Source organism: Oncorhynchus nerka, linkage group LG4 (assembly GCF_034236695.1).
Source record: "Oncorhynchus nerka isolate Pitt River linkage group LG4, Oner_Uvic_2.0, whole genome shotgun sequence".
Taxonomy (NCBI): Eukaryota; Metazoa; Chordata; class Actinopteri; order Salmoniformes; family Salmonidae; genus Oncorhynchus; species Oncorhynchus nerka.
Window position 1 is genome coordinate 9732917 of NC_088399.1, and position 19262 is coordinate 9752178.

General features: G+C 43.0%; 1 protein-coding gene across 1 annotated transcript in view; it reads left to right on the plus strand.

Moving 5' to 3' along the window:
* The first annotated feature begins 208 nt into the window (after nt 1-208).
* slc27a6 (solute carrier family 27 member 6) overlaps nt 209-19262 on the plus strand; it is a 40099-nt gene continuing 21045 nt past the window's right edge. The window contains exons 1-5 of the mRNA XM_029646249.2: nt 209-839; nt 3139-3348; nt 5252-5410; nt 9979-10103; nt 15055-15249. Coding sequence (XP_029502109.2) covers nt 353-839; nt 3139-3348; nt 5252-5410; nt 9979-10103; nt 15055-15249 — 1176 coding nt within the window. The 5' untranslated portion in view covers nt 209-352. The remainder of the gene's footprint in view (nt 840-3138; nt 3349-5251; nt 5411-9978; nt 10104-15054; nt 15250-19262) is intronic.

Below are 19262 nucleotides of genomic sequence, written 5' to 3' on the forward strand. Positions count from 1 at the left end.
AAAGATGAGTCCTCTATCTATTTCTATGGATCTATCTCGGTTTTACAAATCTATATCCTAGGCGTGGTTGATATTCTTGACAACGGCAAGAATGTTGACTGCAGGTCTTTACACATTTCGCTACAAACTGTCAGACTGGAGCGAAACGTGCTCTTGTAAGGACACTCCCCCTTTAGCGGTTAGTTGTACAACAAGAGTCACATGATTCCATGTGCGTTTCATAAGGCCAGAGAGCCAGCTAAGATCCGCTGCTCTCCTTTACATCATTTTGTAACAATGCGTCGCTCGGGACAGTGACATCCACGGCGTTTCGTTCTAGAATTGTCAAAGGAATTGGTTTGGAACTGGCGCGATGTTTTTCTCGTTGGGATCGGTGACAGCTCTAGTGGCTGGCATTTTCGCCCTACACGTTGTACAGAAACTGTGTTTCCCTTACTTTTGGAAGGATGTTTTTTATTTAGTGAAAGTCATCCGGTACGGCGCACGTCTGGAGATATTCAAAATTACTTCAAAAGTTGTCACTATCATTGACAGATTCGTGCAACAGGCAGAGCGAATTCCCACAAAACCTTTCCTTATATATGAGGGAATAACGTACACCTATCAAGACATTAACGAGCGGAGCAACAAATTGGCGAATGTCTTCCTCGAGCAGGGCACGTTGAAGAAAGGGGACTCCGTTGCGCTTCTGATGAACAATGAGCCCGACTTCATCTGTGTTTGGTTCGGATTGATCAAACTCGGATGTGCAGTGGCCTTTCTAAACACAAACATTAAGTCCAGATCGTTGCTACATTGTTTCAACTGCTGTGGGGCCAAGACTCTTGTTGTTGGTGCAGGTAAACATGTAATATAGTCTACGTAACAGTTGATGAGTGTCGCGTAGGCTGTTGACGGCCAATCGGTGACATAATAATTAGATAATGAACGTTTTAAGCCTACCACACGACCGCCGTAATGTTTTTTTGTTTGAAGATGTTTTATTTATTTATTAAATGTGTCCAAAGAAATGTAATGGGGAAAACCATCGTTCACATAGTTGTAGCCCACGCCGGATGTGTTCTGAGAGCTGTAGCATTCCAGGCGATCTGTCATTCTACCCATCAGCCGTACGAGCCTAAACAGTGTTGTGAAACAGGGATGTTCTAGCAAATGTGCTACGAACATCCCTACACACAGTCGTTGACAACGAGACATATCAACATGAGTAAGCTTGTTAAGTCCATATGGCCATGTTACCAAGGATGAAGCCTATTAAGGTGACTGGGTCAAATGCAATGTACATGTATTTCTATACGTTGTGGGGCAGTTTTCCCAGACACATAAAAAAAAGTAATGGACCAAAAAGCACTGAGATTCTCCGTTGAGCAATAATTTTAGTCCAGGACTATATGGTCTATATCGAACCATGTGTAAAGCATTCCGGTTCATAATGCTATTACCATGTATGCTATAATTCTAAATGGCCCATACACTTTGTATGATCAGCAATTCATGTCTTCATCATAGACACTGAACATGTTTTATTAGAAGCTCTTATCCAGGACAACTTACTGTGTGAGTGTATATATACATATACATATATACATATATATATGTACTGGTCCCCCTGTGGGAATTGAACTAACAACCCTGGAGTTACAATTTATAGACTGTTTTCTCTGCTACCGCATGGCAAGCGGTACCAGAGCACCAAGTCTAGGACCAAGAGGCTCTTCAACAGTTACTACCTCCAAGCCATTAGAGTTCTCAGAGACTCCAGATTGTTTTCTCTGCTTCCGCATGGCAAGCGGTACCAGAGCACCAAGTCTAGGACCAAGAGGCTCCTCAACAGTTACTACCTCCAAGCCATTAGAGTTCTGAACAATTCATACAAATCGCCACCGGACAATTTATGAATCTTTATGAATTGTTCAGCAGTCTAATGGCTTGGAGGTAGTAGCTGTTGAGGAGCCTCTTGGTCCTAGACTTGGTGCTCTGGTACCGCTTGCCATGCGGAAGCAGAGAAAACAATCTGGAGTCTCTGACAATTTTATGGGCTTTCCTCTGACACCGCTTATTATATAGGTCCTGGATGGCAGGAAGCTTGGCCCCAGTGATGTACTGGGCCGTTCGCACTACCCTCTGTAGCGCCTTCGGGTCGGATGCCGAGCAGTTGTCATACCAGGCGGTGATGCAACCGGTCAGGATGCTCTCGATGGTGCAGCTGTAGAACCTTTTTGAGGATCTGGGGGCCCATGCCAAATCTTTTCAGTCTCCTGAGGGGGGGAAGGTTTTGTCGTGGTATGTTTGGACCGTGATAGTTCGCTGATGATGTGGACAACTCTTGACCCGCTCCACTACAGCCCCGTCAACATAAACGGGGGCCTGTTAGGTCCGCCTTTTTCTGTAGTCCACGATCAGCTCCTTTGTCTTGCTCACATTGAGGGAGAGGTTGTTGTCCTGGCACCACACTGCCAGTGCTCTGACCACCTCTCATGGGCCACTCATTAGAAATGTGTTAACTGTAAGTCCCCTCGGCTAAAGACCAAATTTAGGATGACGACGTCCTAAACCTGCTGGGAATATCTCTCTTCCCTGTACTCACTCCTACTTTACTGCTTTCTTCAATGCTTCTGTGCTTAAACAGAGGCCTAATCTCATACACCTGCTTGCTGGCACAGTTGTCCTTCATCATCAGTGACAATTTTTATTTGACCTTTATTTAACTAGGCAAGTCAGTTAAGAACAAATTCTTATTTTCAATGACTGCCTAGGAACAGTGGGTTAACTACCTGTTCAGGGGCAAAACGACAGATTTGTACCTTGTCAGCTTGGGGGTTTGAACTTGCAACCTTCCGGTTACTAGTCCAACGCTCTAACCACTAGGCTACCTTGACAGTATTTACAATCCTCATTTGAGATTGTCATGCATTTCACACACAGGATATAACGGATTGATGTCAATGGAGGGAACATGCAAAAAAAACTTGACAATATGCGTTGAACATAATGGTACAGCACTAGTGTCCAGAAGCAACCACTTACATTTATTTAACCGAGTCCCAGATCCATGTGGTCTGTGTTACCTGGACAAGGCAATTATTGAGTGAATCGCCCTATTGAATAACTCATTCACTTTACTATTATTCCTCTCAGACCTGTTGGACTCCTTGGAGGACATCTTGCCCAGCTTCCTGGAGGACAACATCTCGGTGTGGGCCATGAAGAACGAGAGCAGCCACACGGAGGTCCAGACACTGCTAGATAAGATGGACAAGGCGTCGGACAAGCCCACCCCGCCTGCCCTGAGGGCTGCCACCTCCCTCAAGGCCGCCACCCTCTACATCTTCACCTCAGGAACCACTGGTGCGTCTGTTACGTGTTTAATTGTCATTAGTTATACGTTAAAGGGGAAGTTCAGGATTTTACAACTTGATGTTAGATCTATGGGCCAAGAGAAACTGTAAATCATGGTTTGGTTTTCCAAACAGCCACTACAAACTTCAGCTATCTTTAGCCACCACTAGCAAATAGTCAATGGAAGTGATGGAGGCAAAATCACTTTCAAGTTCAATTCTGAACTTCCCCTTTAATTACTATTTAGTTGCATGTTAATCACTTATTAGTTGCATGTTAATTAAATTAATGACTCCTTAGTTAGCACTCCTGTACCACAGAGGAACGATACAATGATATCTGACCGTCGTGTACCACAGAGGAACGGTACAATGATATCTGACCGTCCTGTACCACAGAGGAACGATACAATGATATCTGACAGTCCTGTACCACAGAGGAACGGTACAATGATATCTGACCGTCCTGTACCACGGAGGAACGGTACAATGATATCTGACCGTCCTGTACCACGGAGGAACGGTACAATGATATCTGACCGTCCTGTACCACGGAGGAACGGTACAATGATATCTGACCGTCCTGTACCACAGAGGAACGATACAATGATATCTGACCGTCCTGTACCACAGAGGAACGATACAATGATATCTGACCGTCCTGTACCACAGAGGAACGATACAATGATATCTGACCGTCCTGTACCACAGAGGAACGATACAATGATATCTGACCGTCCTGTACCACAGAGGAACGATACAATGATATCTGACCGTCCTGTACCACAGAGGAACGATACAATGATATCTGACCGTCCTGTACCACAGAGGAACGGTACAATGATATCTGACAGTCCTGTACCACAGAGGAACGGTACAATGATATCTGACCGTCCTGTACCACGGAGGAACGATACAATGATATCTGACCGTCCTGTACCACGGAGGAACGATACAATGATATCTGACCGTCCTGTACCACGGAGGAACGATACAATGATATCTGACCGTCCTGTACCACGGAGGAGCGATACAATGATATCTGACCGTCCTGTACCACGGAGGAGCGATACAATGATATCTGACCGTCCTGTACCACGGAGGAACGATACAATGATATCTGACCGTCCTGTACCACGGAGGAACGATACAATGATATCTGACCGTCCTGTACCACGGAGGAACGATACAATGATATCTGACCGTCCTGTACCACGGAGGAACGATACAATGATATCTGACCGTCCTGTACCACGGAGGAACGATACAATGATATCTGACCTCTGTTCGCTTTTTCTATAATGTGTTGTATTGATTTCCTCCCATGTCCTTTCATCGTGGCCATTCTACAAGGTCTATTCAGATAGGTGGTTAATAATACAGTCGCTCTGCAATTATTAGAGACATTTTCAAAGTTGGATAGTGATACAGCAGTCTGCATGACATTTTAGTCATCAAATAGGTCAGGGTAGGTATTTTTATATGACGTGTAGGCGTTTATTTGATGTGTCTATGTTATGGCATGTTCCCAAGAGGAGGATCAGACTCCGCTTTCATATTGAAATATGTTGCACACAGGAGTCATTTTGTCCGTGACCAGCCACCACACACCGGGGTAAAGTTTCTCCCTAGGTACAGCTCTAGGATCAGCTTCCCCCTCCCCCAATGCAAACCTTAACCATTTTAGAGGGGAAAACACTAAACTGATCCAAGATCTGTGTCTAGCAGCAACTTCACCCTACACCTACAATAAGACAGTAAAGAGGGGCTAAGAATGATGAGCCTTATGTTACAACGTGTGTGTGTGTGTGTGTGTGTGTGTGTGTGTGTGTGTGTGTGTCTGTGTGTGTGTGAATAGCATTCTCCCGTGGTTGTCGTAATATTGGTTGATGGTCGTGTCGGTGTTGTTGCAGGTCTGCCTAAGGCTGCGGTCATCACACACCTCCAGTCCCTGAAGGCTGCAGCAGGGTTCTGGGCCTACGGTGGGTCGGAAGATGATGTGGTCTACATCCCCCTGCCTCTCTACCACAGTGCAGCCTCTCTCATCGGCATCGGGGGAACCATCGAGATGGGTAAAACGGCAGCAGTATCTCTCTATTGGCTCTGTTCAAATACTTTTAAAGATGCATCATTCCTTCCTTCCATACTTTCATATTTCCTTCCTTCCGCCAGCAGCGTACCACCTTGTATTCCATTGCTGGCTTGACTCTGAATCTAAGGACGGTCCTGGTCGGTCCCTGGATGGGGGACCAGATGTAGCTGGAAGTGGTGCTGGAGGACCAGTAGTGGGCCTTCTTTCCTCTGGTCTAAGGAAGGTCCAATGTCCCAGGGCAGTGAAGGGGACATTGCCTTTCAGTGCGTAGGGTGCATCTTTCGGATGGGACGTTCAAATAGGTTTCCTGACTCTCTGTGGTCACTAAAGATCCCATGGCACTTATTGTAAGAGTAGGGGTGTTAACCTAATCTAATCTGGCCCTCATACCATCATGGCCACCTAATCATCCACAGCTTCCAAAACTACTCATTCCTCCTCTAAAGTGCCAGATGGGATATTCTATTGGTTCCTTTCCACCAGTCAAGCTCAATCAAACTCAGCTTAAGTATTTGAAAGAACACATGCTATTTGAACGCAGGTCTGTATGAAACATTAAGGACACCTGCTCTTTCCATGACAGACTGACCAGGTGTATCCAGGTGAAAGCTATGGTCCCTTATTAAATCCATTGAAATAGTGTAGATGAACGGGAGGAGACAGGTTAAAGAAGGATTTTTAAGCCTTGAGACATGGATTGTGTATGTGTGCCATTCAGAGAGTGAATGGGCAAGACTAAATATTTAAGTGCCTTTTGAACGGGGTACGGTAGTAGGTGTCAAGAACTGCAATGCTGCTGGGTTTTCACGCTCAACAGTTTTCCGTGTGTCTCAAGAATGGTCCACCACCCAAGGACATCTAGCCAACTTGACACAACTGTGGGAAGTGTTGCCGTCAACATGGGTCAGCATCCCTGTGAAATATTTGACACTATGTAGAGTCCACGCACCAACGAATTGAGGCTGTTCTGAGGGCAAAAGGGGGGCAGAGGGGTGCAACTCAATATTAGGATGGTGTTCTTAATGTTTTGTTCACTTGGGGCGGCAGGGTAGCCTAGTGGTTAGAGCATTGGACTAGTAACCGAAAGGTTGCAAGTTCAAATCCCCGAGCTGACAAGGTACAAAATCTGTTGTTGTTCTGCCCTTGAACAGAACTGTTCCTAGGCCGTCATTGAAAATAAGAATTTGTTCTTAACTGACTTTCCTAGTTAAATAAAGGTTAAAAAAAAGAAAAAAAAGTAAGATGGTGTGTTTTTCCTATCCAATTGTTTCATCACAAATACACGATACAGTAGGTTTGTTTGTTAAGGAAAAGTTGTCTGAATTAAGGCTATGTTAGGACACGGCTACAATGATGTGCATGACTACATTAATAAACAACTCTCGACGGATGTGTTCTCTAGAGACGCGTGCAGTCCTCACAGTCCATATATTTAAATATAGACCGTAACAGCCAGGGCAACGTGAAACCATTCTTTTTATTCCCACACTCGTTATGAATTCTGATTTACATGCGTAAGGTAGAAACCATCATGTCTTTCCTGTGTCAGTGTTGTAACTATACCGAGTCTTGTTTCAAGAGTGCTTCCTGGTGTGTGTCCCAAATGGCAACCTATTCCATCTATAGTGCACTACTTTTGACCGGAGCCCTATGGACCCTGTAGTGCACTATATAGGGAATAGGGTGCGATTTGGGACACATTGTGTTTCTAATGCCTCTGCAATCACTGGCCCCAGTGATTTGGGACGCATTGTGTTTCTAATGCCTCTGCAATCACTGGGGCGACCACAGCTGATCCTTAATTTCTCCCCAATTAGCATCTCCATCAATGCTTTCAGAGCAGGACGAGCAAACGGGCACGTCGTGTACACTAACTAGCAAGTTGCTACCCAATAGACCGTTATTATGATGACGTCCACTCAGTGAAGGTTTTGGGCCCTTTGTGGTGACCGACAGTAACCGGCTGAGGCTACAGTGTTGCTGGTTGGAAATGATTTGTCAGATGTGAATGATTTTCACTGATTTGGAGTACAATATGGTCACTTAAAGCAGAGTATGGTCACTTAAAGCAGAGTATGGTCACTTAAAGCAGAGTATGGTCTGGTCACTTAAAGCAGAGTATGGTCACTTAAAGCAGAGTATGGTCTGGTCACTTAAAGCAGAGTATGGTCACTTAAAGCAGAGTATGGTCACTTAAAGCAGAGTATGGTCACTTAAAGCAGAGTATGGTCACTTAAAGCAGAGTATGGTCACTTAAAGCAGAATATGTAAACACAAAAATACAAAATGGTCACTTAGCAGAGTATGGTCACTTAGCAGAGTATGGTCACTTAGCAGAGTATGGTCACTTAGCAGAGTATGGTCACTTAGCAGAGTATGGTCACTTAGCAGAGTATGGTCACTTAGCAGAGTATGGTCACTTAGCAGAGTATGGTCACTTAAAGCAGAGTATGGTCACTTAAAGCAGAGTATGTAAACACAAAAATACAAAATGGTCCTTCTCAATACCATGGTGGCTTCAGACTTATTTGTATTTTTGATTGGTACACTTTTTATTCCAAATAACAGCAAAGTTGACAGTACAACTTCCTCACAACGCACATTTGCTCCCTGGAAAACCTGGGAAAGGTCAAGGACCTGTCTATAACACTCAGTCCACTTTTTTTTGTTGTGCATATTTACTCAGTGTAGCAACGAGAACACAACACTTGACACTTTGTTACCTCTGATTATCTCTGAAGGACCTCTATTAGGCACCACTTGTTGTTCTAAGTGAGGGTTTACTATAGGCTGTGTGGAGAGTGAGGGTTTACTATAGGCTGTGGAGAGTGAGGGTTTACTATAGGCTGTGTGGAGAGTGAGGGTTTACTATAGGCTGTGTGGAGAGTGAGGGTTTACTATAGGCTGTGTGGAGAGTGAGGGTTTACTATAGGCTGCGTGGAGAGTGAGGGTTTACTATAGGCTGCGTGGAGAGTGAGGGTTTACTATAGGCTGCGTGGAGAGTGAGGGTTTACTATAGGCTGCGTGGAGAGTGAGAGTTTACTATAGGCTGCGTGGAGAGTGAGGGTTTACTATAGGCTGCGTGGAGAGTGAGGGTTTAATATAGGCTGCGTGGAGAGTGAGGGTTTACTATAGGCTGTGTGGAGAGTGAGGGTTTACTATAGGCTGGGTGGAGAGTGAGGGTTTACTATAGGCTGTGTGGAGAGTGAGGGTTTACTATAGGCTGTGTTTTGAAGAACTCTTAATGGCGGCCCGTACATGAAGGCATTAGGGGCGATGCCCCTCTTGTGATTGGTCCAAAAAATATATATATGTAAAAAATACTGGATGTCATAAGGTGAATGCACCAATTTGTAAGTCGCTCTGGATAAGAGCGTCTGCTAAATGACTTAAATGTAAAATGTTAAATGTAAATGTAAATAAAAAAAATATTTTAAAAAATCCAATTTTCTTTGTCACATGCTTTGACATTCTTATTGGCCCTTCCCTACAAATAGAGAAAAAAATGCGGTAGCAGAGAGAACAGTCTATGACTTAGGGGGTAGAAGCTGTCCAGGTTCCTATTGGTTAGGGGGTAGAAGCTGTCCAGGTTCCTCCAGGTTCCTACTTGGCGCATCGGTACCACTTGCAATGCGGTAGCAGAGAGAACAGGCTATGACTTGGGTGGCTGGAGTGTTTGACAATATTACGTGAAAAAAAAACATATAAATGCAACATGTAAAGTGTTGGTCCAATGTTTCACGAGCTGAATAAAAGATCCCAGAAATGTCCCACAAAAAGCTTATTTCTCTCAAATGTTGTGTTGAAATGTTTACATCCCTGTTAGTGAGCATTTCTCCTTTGCCAAGATAATCCATCCATCTAATGGGTGTGGCATATCAATAAGTATTTCTGTCTGTAATAAAGCCCTTTTGTGGGTAAAAAACAACCACCTCATTCTGATTGGCAGGGCCTGGCTCCTTGTCTGGATCCTCTCGTGTAGAAAAACACAGCTTTTACAAGCCCCGTGTTATGAAATAGGCGACGCACGTCAGTCGACTCTCTCTTTATACATTTTTTTAAAGTAGTCTCTGGGCCAATAAAAACTCTAATCCATACTTCAATTTACTTTAAACAGCCACTACAACCTTCAGTTAACTGTAGGCACTGCTTGCTAGCAACAACAAAACAATGGCAGTGGTTTGGGCAACTGCAATTATCACGTTGAACTTAATCTCTCTGTATAAATTGTTTTTATAAGGCGTTTATGAAGTATTTGTCAAGCATTTATTAACAGCTTATAAGCAATACGATGTAATAAATCTAAGGATTTATCTGTATTTGAGGCAACTTAACTACTTCTTGTGTATATATAGTACACCTAAATCAGCAACATGTTCCTACTAGGGAATAGTCAGCTGAGTGAGTTTCCCCCTCCATTCTTTCTCCCTCCATCCCATATTCACTCCGCACAGATATGGATCATGAGAGCTTTCTAACTCTGACATTTAAAAAAAATATATATTTCTCTGTGATTTTTAAATGTGTTGTGTTTTTTCTCTCCCCCAGGCGCTACCTGTGTCTTGAAGAAGAAGTTCTCAGCCTCACAGTTCTGGAATGACTGTAGAAAATACGACGTGACCATCTTCCAGTATATCGGCGAGCTCTGTCGATATCTGTGCAACCAGCCTAAGGTAATAACTATTCATTTTTTGACATGGTTTGCCCCTTTTGCTCAGTACAGTCTTCACGTGTTTATTCTTCTTTCAGAGGTGTACAACCTTTACTTCAATGTCCCTCTTTAACCTCTATTTCACCTGTCATCTTTGTTCTATCTTTACTAAGTAAGTCCCTTCAGAATGTATTCGCACCCCTTGACTTATTCCACATTTTTGTTGTGTTACAGCCTGAATCAAAAATTGATTACATTTTTTTTTTATCTCAACCATCTACACAATACCCCATATTGACAAAGTGAAAACATGTTTTTAAGACATTTTTGCAAATGTAGTGAAAATAAACTATGTAAATATATAATTTACATAAGTAATCACACCCCTGAGTCAATACATGTTAGAATCACCTTTTGCAGCTGTGAGTCTTTCGTAGTTAAGTCTCTTAAGAGCTTTGGACACCTTGATTGTACAGTATTTGCACAACAATTCTTCAAGCTCTGTCAAGTTGGTTATTGATCATTGCTAGACAGACATTTTCTAGTCCTACCATAGATTTTCAAGACGATTTTAAGCAACATATAAAATAAGCAACTTGGTAAGCAACTGCAGTGTATATTTGGCCTGGTGTTTTTAGATTTTTGTCCTACTGGAAGGTGAATTTGTCTCCCAGTGTCTGTGGGAAAACAGACTACCAGGTTTTCCTCCAGGATTTTGCCTGTGCTTAGCTCTAATTCCATTTATTTTTGTCACAAAACACTCTCCAGTCCTTGCCGATGACAAGCATATCCATAACATGATGCAGTCACCACCATGCTTGGATTTGCCCCAAACATACCGCTTTGTATTCGGAACTTAAAGTTAATTTCTTTGCCACATTTTCTTTTGAAGTTTTACTTTAGTATCTTATTGCAAACAGGATGTGTGTTTTGGAATATTTGCATTCTTTACTGGCCTCCTTCTTTCTTACTCTGTCATTTAGGTTGGTATTGTGAAGTAACTACAATGTTGACCCATCCTCAGTTTTCTCCTATCACAGCCATTAAACTCTGAAACTTTTTGAAAGTCACAATTGGCCTCTTGGTGAAATCCCTGAGCGGTTTCCTTCCTCTCCGGCAACTGAGTTAGGAAGGGCGACTGTATCTTTGTAGTGACTGGGTGTATTGATACACCAGCCAACGTGTAATTAAGAACTTCACCATGCTCAAACGGATATTCAAAGTCTGCTTTTTTACATTTTTACCCATCTATCAATAGGTGCACTTCTTTGAGAGACATTGGAAAACCACCCTGGTCTTTGAGGTTGAGTCTGTTTGAAATTCACTACTCGACTGTATGTGTGGGTTACAGAGATGAGGTAGTGATTCAGAAATCATGTTAAACACTATCATTGCACATAGTGATTCCATGTTATGGAATTATGTAACTTGTTGAAATGTTTTACTCCTGAACACATTCAGGCTTGCCATAACAATTCATTTGTAAACATTTTTCAAAACATAATTCTCTTCTGACATTATGGGGTATTGTGTGTTGGCCAGTGACACAAATGCTCAATTTAATCAAATTTAAATTCAGGCTGTAACACAACAAAATGTGAAAGTCAAGGGGTGTGAATACTTTCTGAAGGCATCTGGCTAACAAGTCCACTGATTGTATCATCAAATGACTTAATCATCATTTGGTCTTTATGAAAATCTCATTTGTTCCTGAGAAATTCCCATCACCACAACCCCCCTCCAACTTTTCATAAGCCAGCCTGAACTCCCACTGCACTAACATCACAAGCCGACAGGGATATGGTTATTTAAAAAAAAATGTAATTGATTTGTTACAATACTTTATACTTTTCCAAGGCGAGAAAGTTATTTTCGGTCACAGCTACTCCCCGAACAAAGTAGTGATCGTAAAAAACATTGTGAGCGATTCGTGTTGCATTTTCATGGCTGTAGGACAACAGGGACTTTTGTTAGGTTGTCCGTGTTCCAAATCTGTATCTGTTTCCCCTCTCCTCCCTATCAGGTCAGAATAGTTCCACCCTGGCTGACCGGGCCGAACAAGAGTACAGAGCTCAAAGAACTCTTTGTCCCCTCTTTCTCTATCTCTCTCCCTCTCTCGGTCATCCTAATGCACGTGGGTGGAAGGCTGGCAGTGGCACAGGCCTCCCCACAGATGGACAAACGTTGACACATTCAGTACGCACACACATTGTCACACAAGGCAAGCATCCACACACACACAAACATTCATTACAAGTGCTCTTGATGCATACAGGCCGTATATACTGTACACACAGTTCTTGAGGACATAGTTACCTAAAGCGCTATCTCACTACAATTTCACAACAGCACAGAGGAAAATTAACTACAAACAAAAAAAGCACACAAGGCACGCTCAAGCATGGAACGGCAGGGCTAAGAGCAGGCATCATTATTTTGCCATTGTAAGGGGTCCAAACACATATGAATGGACGAGTATGATATTATTCAATCTGTCCTTGTGCTTCTCCAGTCTGGCGGCAATTATTGGAAAACAGAATGTGTGAGTGGATGAGCAAACATGGGGCGGATGTCTCAGACGTGGGGTCTCTTCTAGAAAAGCACTGACAAAGCCAGCTTCAGAATGTACATACATAGACTACCGTTCAAAAGTTTGGGGTCACTTAGAAATGTCCTTGTTTTTGAAATAATCTTTTTTTTTGTCTATTAAAACAACATCAAATTGAGCAGAAATACAGTGTAGACATTGTTAATGTTGTGAATGACTATTGTAGCTGGAAACGGCAGATTTTTAAAAATGAAATATCTACATAGGCCAGAAAATTATGTCATGGCTTTACAACGTTCCAATGGTACGTTGTGTTAGCTAATCCAAGTTTATAATTTTAAAAGGATAATTGATCATTAGAAAACCCTTTTGCAATTATGTTAGCTCAGCTGAAAACTGTTGTGCTGATTAAAGAAGCAATACAACTGACCTTATTTAGATTAGTTGAGTATCTGGAGCATCAGCATTTGTGGGTTCGATTACAGGCTCAAAATGGTCAGAAACAAAGACCTTTCTTCTGAAACTCGTCAGTCTATTCTTGTTCTGAGAAATTAAGGCAATTCCATGCAAGAAATTTCCAAGAAACTGAACATCTCGTACAACGCTGTGTACTACTCCGTCTCTAACCAGAATAGAAAGAGGAGTGGGAGGCCCCGGTGCACAACTGAGCAAGAGGACAAGTACATTAGCGTCTAGTTTGAGAAACGTATACCTCACAAGTCCTCAACTGACAGCTTCATTAAATAGTACCCGCAAAATGGGACAAGGCGACTCCAGGATGTTGGCCTTCTAGGCAGAGTTCCTCTGTCCAGTGTCTGTGTTCTTTTGCCCATCTTAATCTTTTCTTATTATTAGCCAGTCTGAGATATGGCTTTTTCTTTGCAACTCTGCCTAGAAGGTAGCCCGTCATTGTAAATAAGAATTTGTTCTTAATTAACTGACTTGCCTACTAGTTAAATAAAGGTAAATAATTATAATCTGTACATGGGGGAATCTTCACCGCAGAGCCATTGGTCTTTTTCAACCATTTCAGTCATGCTCTCTTCCCACCAAAACCGACCTCCTTGAATGAAATACTTGTTTCCACAGTATTATTTCATTTATTTAACCTCAGTTAATCTCAGACTTCCTCGTTTAAAACAATCTTTTTCCCAGAGGAGACTGGAAACAATTAAAAACTGAGCCAGTATAAGGAATACAGACCACGGCTAAATTAAAAACCCACATTGATGACTTCAAGTATTGAGAATATTCCTAAAGCATTTTGTAAAGTTATTACCAATTATTCTTCATATTCACAGGCAATTTCTACAAAAAGGCTTAGATTGGCATCCATAGACTTGAAATCACTGACTACTTTAATAACGTTTGCATAACTTTCACTACCCATCTCATACAGTTGAAGCTGGAAGTTTGCATACACTTAGGTTGGAGTCATTAACATTTATTGTTAACAAACTATAGTTTTGGCAAGTCGGTTAGGACATCTACTTTGTTCATGACACAAGTCATTGTTCAAACAATTGTTTACAGACAGATTATTCCACTTATAATTCACTGTATCACAATTCCAGTGGGTCAGAAGTTTACATACATTAAGTTGACTTTAAATAGCTTGGAACATCCCATTAAATTATGTCATGGCTTTAGAAGCTTCTGAAAGGCTAATTGACTTCATTTGAGTCAATAGGAGGTGTACCTCTGGATATATTTCAAGGCCTACCTTAAAACCTAGTGGCTCTTTGCTTGTCATCATGGAAATAAAAGCTTAAATAAATCGTTCTCTCTACTATTATTCTGACATTTCACATTCTTAAAATAAAGTGGTGATACTAACTGACCTAAAACAGGACATTTTTACTAGGATTAAATGTCAGAAATTGTGAACAACAACTGAGTTTTTAAATGTATTTGACTAAACATAATGTATGTAACCTTCTGACTTCAACTGTATATACAGTATTCTATACTATCCTACTCAGTTATGCTGCTCTGAATCACTCGTCCATATGTGGATAGTCTTAATTACATTACTTAGATATTTGCGTATTGGGTATGTGTTGTGAAATTGTTAGACAGTGCAGTATTATATAACAAGTAATGTCTGAGCTAGAAACAAGCATTTCGCTACACCCGCAATAACATCTGCTAAACACGTGTATGTGACCAATAACATTTGATATATATATATATATATATTTCAGTCATTTAGCAGACTGTCTTATCCTTACAGTAGTGAGTGCATACATTTTTCATACTTTTTCAAACTGGTCCTCTGTGGGAATCGAACAAGCACCATTCTCTAACAACTGAGCCATATACTGTATATTATTGTCAACCATGCTATATTATTTACACTTGTCAGTTTTAAATGGAGGAGTGCTCTGCTTGTATCTAACATGCTGTTGACTCCATTTCCCATCAGGCCGAGGGGGAGAAGAAGCACAAGGTGCACATGGGTGTGGGAAACGGGCTCCGGCAGGACGTGTGGCGGGAGTTCCACCGACGTTTCGGCGAGATCCGCATGTGCGAGCTCTACGGCTCCACAGAGGGCAACCTGTGTTTCATGAACCACATCGGCAAGATCGGAGCTGTGGGCCGCTCCAACTTCTTCTACAAGGTGATAGGTTACAAAAAAATATTTTTCCGCCAACCTGGCAACCCATTGTATGGAAATTTTTAAAGCTGGCTTACGTTGGAACAAATTAATTCTGGACAAACTATGTATTTGATCAGTGTTTCCCCTTTATGCTTTTTGCAGCAGCGCACCACTGCTGTTGAAAAAAATCTTAGGGGAAACACTGATTGTATCATGCCCAACATCGGCCCCCATTATGGGGCATGTTTCCCAGACACGTACTAAGGCTAGTCCTGGAGGGAAAAAACTCTTACAATGGAAAATCTCATTTAGTTCTGGACTAGGCTTCATCTGTGTCTGGGAAACCTGCCCTTAGTCTGTTTTTCACCAGCCACTGACTCAGGCCAATGTCTCACGTTTATGTTAATATACTCAACTTGGCAACCCAATGGGGTCATATGGAAAACCAATTGTGGCTTTTGTTAATGTGGCCTGCAGTGTAAGTTATCAAGCCCAACATGGCAACCCCCTTGATATCCTGACAGAGTATCTGTTAGTGTGTGTCTACTGTTGTCTTGTGCATCATAAATTGTAATTTCTGATTTTGGTTACAATTTGAAAGGTAAGCCCAATCTGCTGATTTGCGATAGCATGGTCCCAGATATGTTTGTGCTCTTTCAAACTCCGTTGCCAAACATTTGGCACGACAATGAGTGACGAGTTGACATGAAAGGACAAACAGACTGCCGCTGGATTCAAGGTTTCACACTAACTGAAACCTGGCCCGAACAAGGGCATTGAATGCAATGGAATTCATCCTGGTAGGAACTCACTTACTCAGACACAGAGAGATCATATAACATTAATAAAGAAAGTGAATTTTTTTAATTATATATTTAATTGTTCTAAGTAATTATTACTGGCCTTGACTGAACATTGGATCCAGAATATTAGAGTAGTCTCTAAATTTGAAAGTCATTTTTAAAAGTTAATTTGTCCCCTTAGCAATTTCAATGATGGGCTGTGTCCTAAATCAGGTTTTCCCAATTCCACTAACCCCAACAGTACACATTATGTAGGGCAGTGTTTCCCAGTCCTCCAGTAACCCCAACAGCACACATTATGTAGGGCAGTGTTTCCCAGTCCTCCAGTAACCCCAACAGTACACATTATGTAGGGCAGTGTTTCCCAGTCCTCCAGTAACCCCAACAGCACACATTATGTAGGGCAGTGTTTCCCAGTCCTCCAGTAACCCCAACAGTACACATTATGTAGGGCAGTGTTTCCCAACTCCAGTCCTCCAGTAACCTCAACAGTACACATTATGTAGGGCAGTGTTTCCCAGTCCTCCAGTAACCCCAACAGCACACATTATGTAGGGCAGTGTTTCCCAGTCCTCCACTAACCCCAACAGCACACATTATGTAGGGCAGTGTTTCCCAACTCCAGTCCTCCAGTAAACCCAACAGCACATATTATGTAGCGCAGTGTTTCCCAGTCCTCCAGTAACCCCAACAGTACACATTATGTAGGGCAGTGTTTCCCAACTCCAGTCCTCCAGTAACCCCAACAGTACACATTATGTAGGGCAGTGTTTCCCAACTCCAGTCCTCCAGTAAGCCCAACAGTACACATTATGTAGGGCAGTGTTTCCCAGTCCTCCAGTAACCCCAACAGTACACATTATGTAGGGCAGTGTTTCCCAGTCCTCCAGTAACCCCAACAGTACACATTATGTAGGGCAGTGTTTCCCAACTCCAGTCCTCCAGTAACCCCAACAGCACACATTATGTAGGGCAGTGTTTCCCAACTCCAGTCCTCCAGTAAGCCCAACAGTACACATTATGTAGGGCAGTGTTTCCCAGTCCTCCAGTAACCCCAACAGTACACATTATGTAGGGCAGTGTTTCCCAGTCCTCCAGTAACCCCAACAGTACACATTATGTAGGGCAGTGTTTCCCAACTCCAGTCCTCCAGTAACCCCAACAGCACACATTATGTAGGGCAGTGTTTCCCAACTCCAGTCCTCCAGTAACCCCAACAGCACACATTATGTAGGGCAGTGTTTCCCAACTCCAGTCCTCCAGTAAGCCCAACAGTACACATTATGTAGGGCAGTGTTTCCCAGTCCTCCAGTAACCCCAACAGTACACATTATGTAGGGCAGTGTTTCCCAGTCCTCCAGTAACCCCAACAGTACACATTATGTAGGGCAGTGTTTCCCAACTCCAGTCCTCCAGTAACCCCAACAGCACACATTATGTAGGGCAGTGTTTCCCAACTCCAGTCCTCCAGTAACCCCAACAGCACACATTATGTAGGGCAGTGTTTCCCAACTCCAGTCCTCCAGTAACCCCAACAGTATACATTATGTAGCGCAGTGTTTCCCAACTCAAGTCTTGCATCTGTGCTAGAGGCGTCCCTACAGACCCTGGTTCGATTCCAGGCTGTATCACAACCGGCCGTGATCGAGAGTCCCATAGGGAGGTGCACAATTGGCCCAGCGTTGTCCAGGTTAGGGTTTGGCCGGGGTAGGCCATCATTGTAAAATATGAATTTGTTCTTAACTGACTTGCCTAGTTAAATAAAGGTTAAATATAAAACTTTTTTTTTAAATCTACTTGTTCAGCAATCAGGCCCTCAATGAGGTGTCTGAGGTGTTTGTCCAGGACTATAATGAAAAGTGTGTGTGTGTGTGTAGAAAGTATTCAGACCCCTTGACTTTTTTTACATTATAGCCTTATTCTAAAATGGATGAAATTGTTTTTTTTCTCATCAATCTACACACAATACCCCATATTGACATCACAATACCCCCTAATGACATCACAATACCGTATAATGACAAAGCAAAAACTGGTTTTAAGATATATTTGCTAATGTATTAAGATATATATTTTTTAAATCAATGACGTACATAAGTATTGTGTGTTGAAGTACCTTTGGCAGCAATTACAGCCTCAAGTCTTCTTGGGTATGACGCTACAAGCTTGGCACATCTGAATTTGGGGAGTTTCTCCCATTCTTCTCTGCAGATCCTCTCAAGTTTTGTCAGGTTGGATGGGGAGTGTTGCTGCCCAGATATTTTCAGGTCTCTCCAGAGATGTTTTTATTGGGTTCGAGCTTGGGCTCTGGCTGGGCAACTCAAGGACATTCAGAGACTTGTCCCGAAGCCACTCATGCGTTGAGTGGTTGTGTGCTTAGGGTCATTGTCCTGTTGGAAGTTGAACTTTCACCCCAGTCTGAGTTCCTGAGCGCTCTGGAGAAGGTTTTCAACATGGATCTCTGTACTTTGCTCCAATCTTCTTTGCCTCGATCCTGACTGGTCTCCCAGTCCCTGCCACTGAAAAACATCCCCACAGCATGATGCTACCACCACCATGCTTCACCGTGGGGATGGTGACAGGTTTCCCAGTCCCTGCCACTGAAAAACATCCCCAGAGCATGATGCTGCCACCACCATGCTTCACCGTGGGGATGGTGACAGGTTTCCCAGTCCTTGCCACTGAAAAACATCCCCACAGCATGATGCTACCACCACCATGCTTCACCGTGGGGATGGTGACAGGTTTCCCAGTCCCTGCCACTGAAAAACATCCCCACAGCATGATGCTACCACCACCATGCTTCACCGTGGGGATGGTGACAGGTTTCCCAGTCCCTGCCACTGAAAAACATCCCCACAGCTTGATGCTGCCACCACCATGCTTCGCCGTGGGGATGGTGACAGGTTTCCCAGACCCTGCCACTGAAAAACATCCCCACAGCATGATGCTACCACCACCATGCTTCACCGTGGGGATGGTGACAGGTTTCCTCCAGCCTTGATGCTTGGCATTCAGGCCAAAGGGTTCAAGCTTGGTTTCATCAGACCAGAGAGTCCTTTTGGTGCCTTTCGGGTAACTCTGAGCGGGCTGTCATGTACCTTTTACAAAGGAGGGGCTTCCATCTCGCCACTCTACCATAAAGGCCTGATTGGTAGAGTGCTGTGGAGATGGCTGTCCTTCTGGAAGGTTCTCCCATCTCCACAGAGGAGCTCTGTCAGACTGACCATC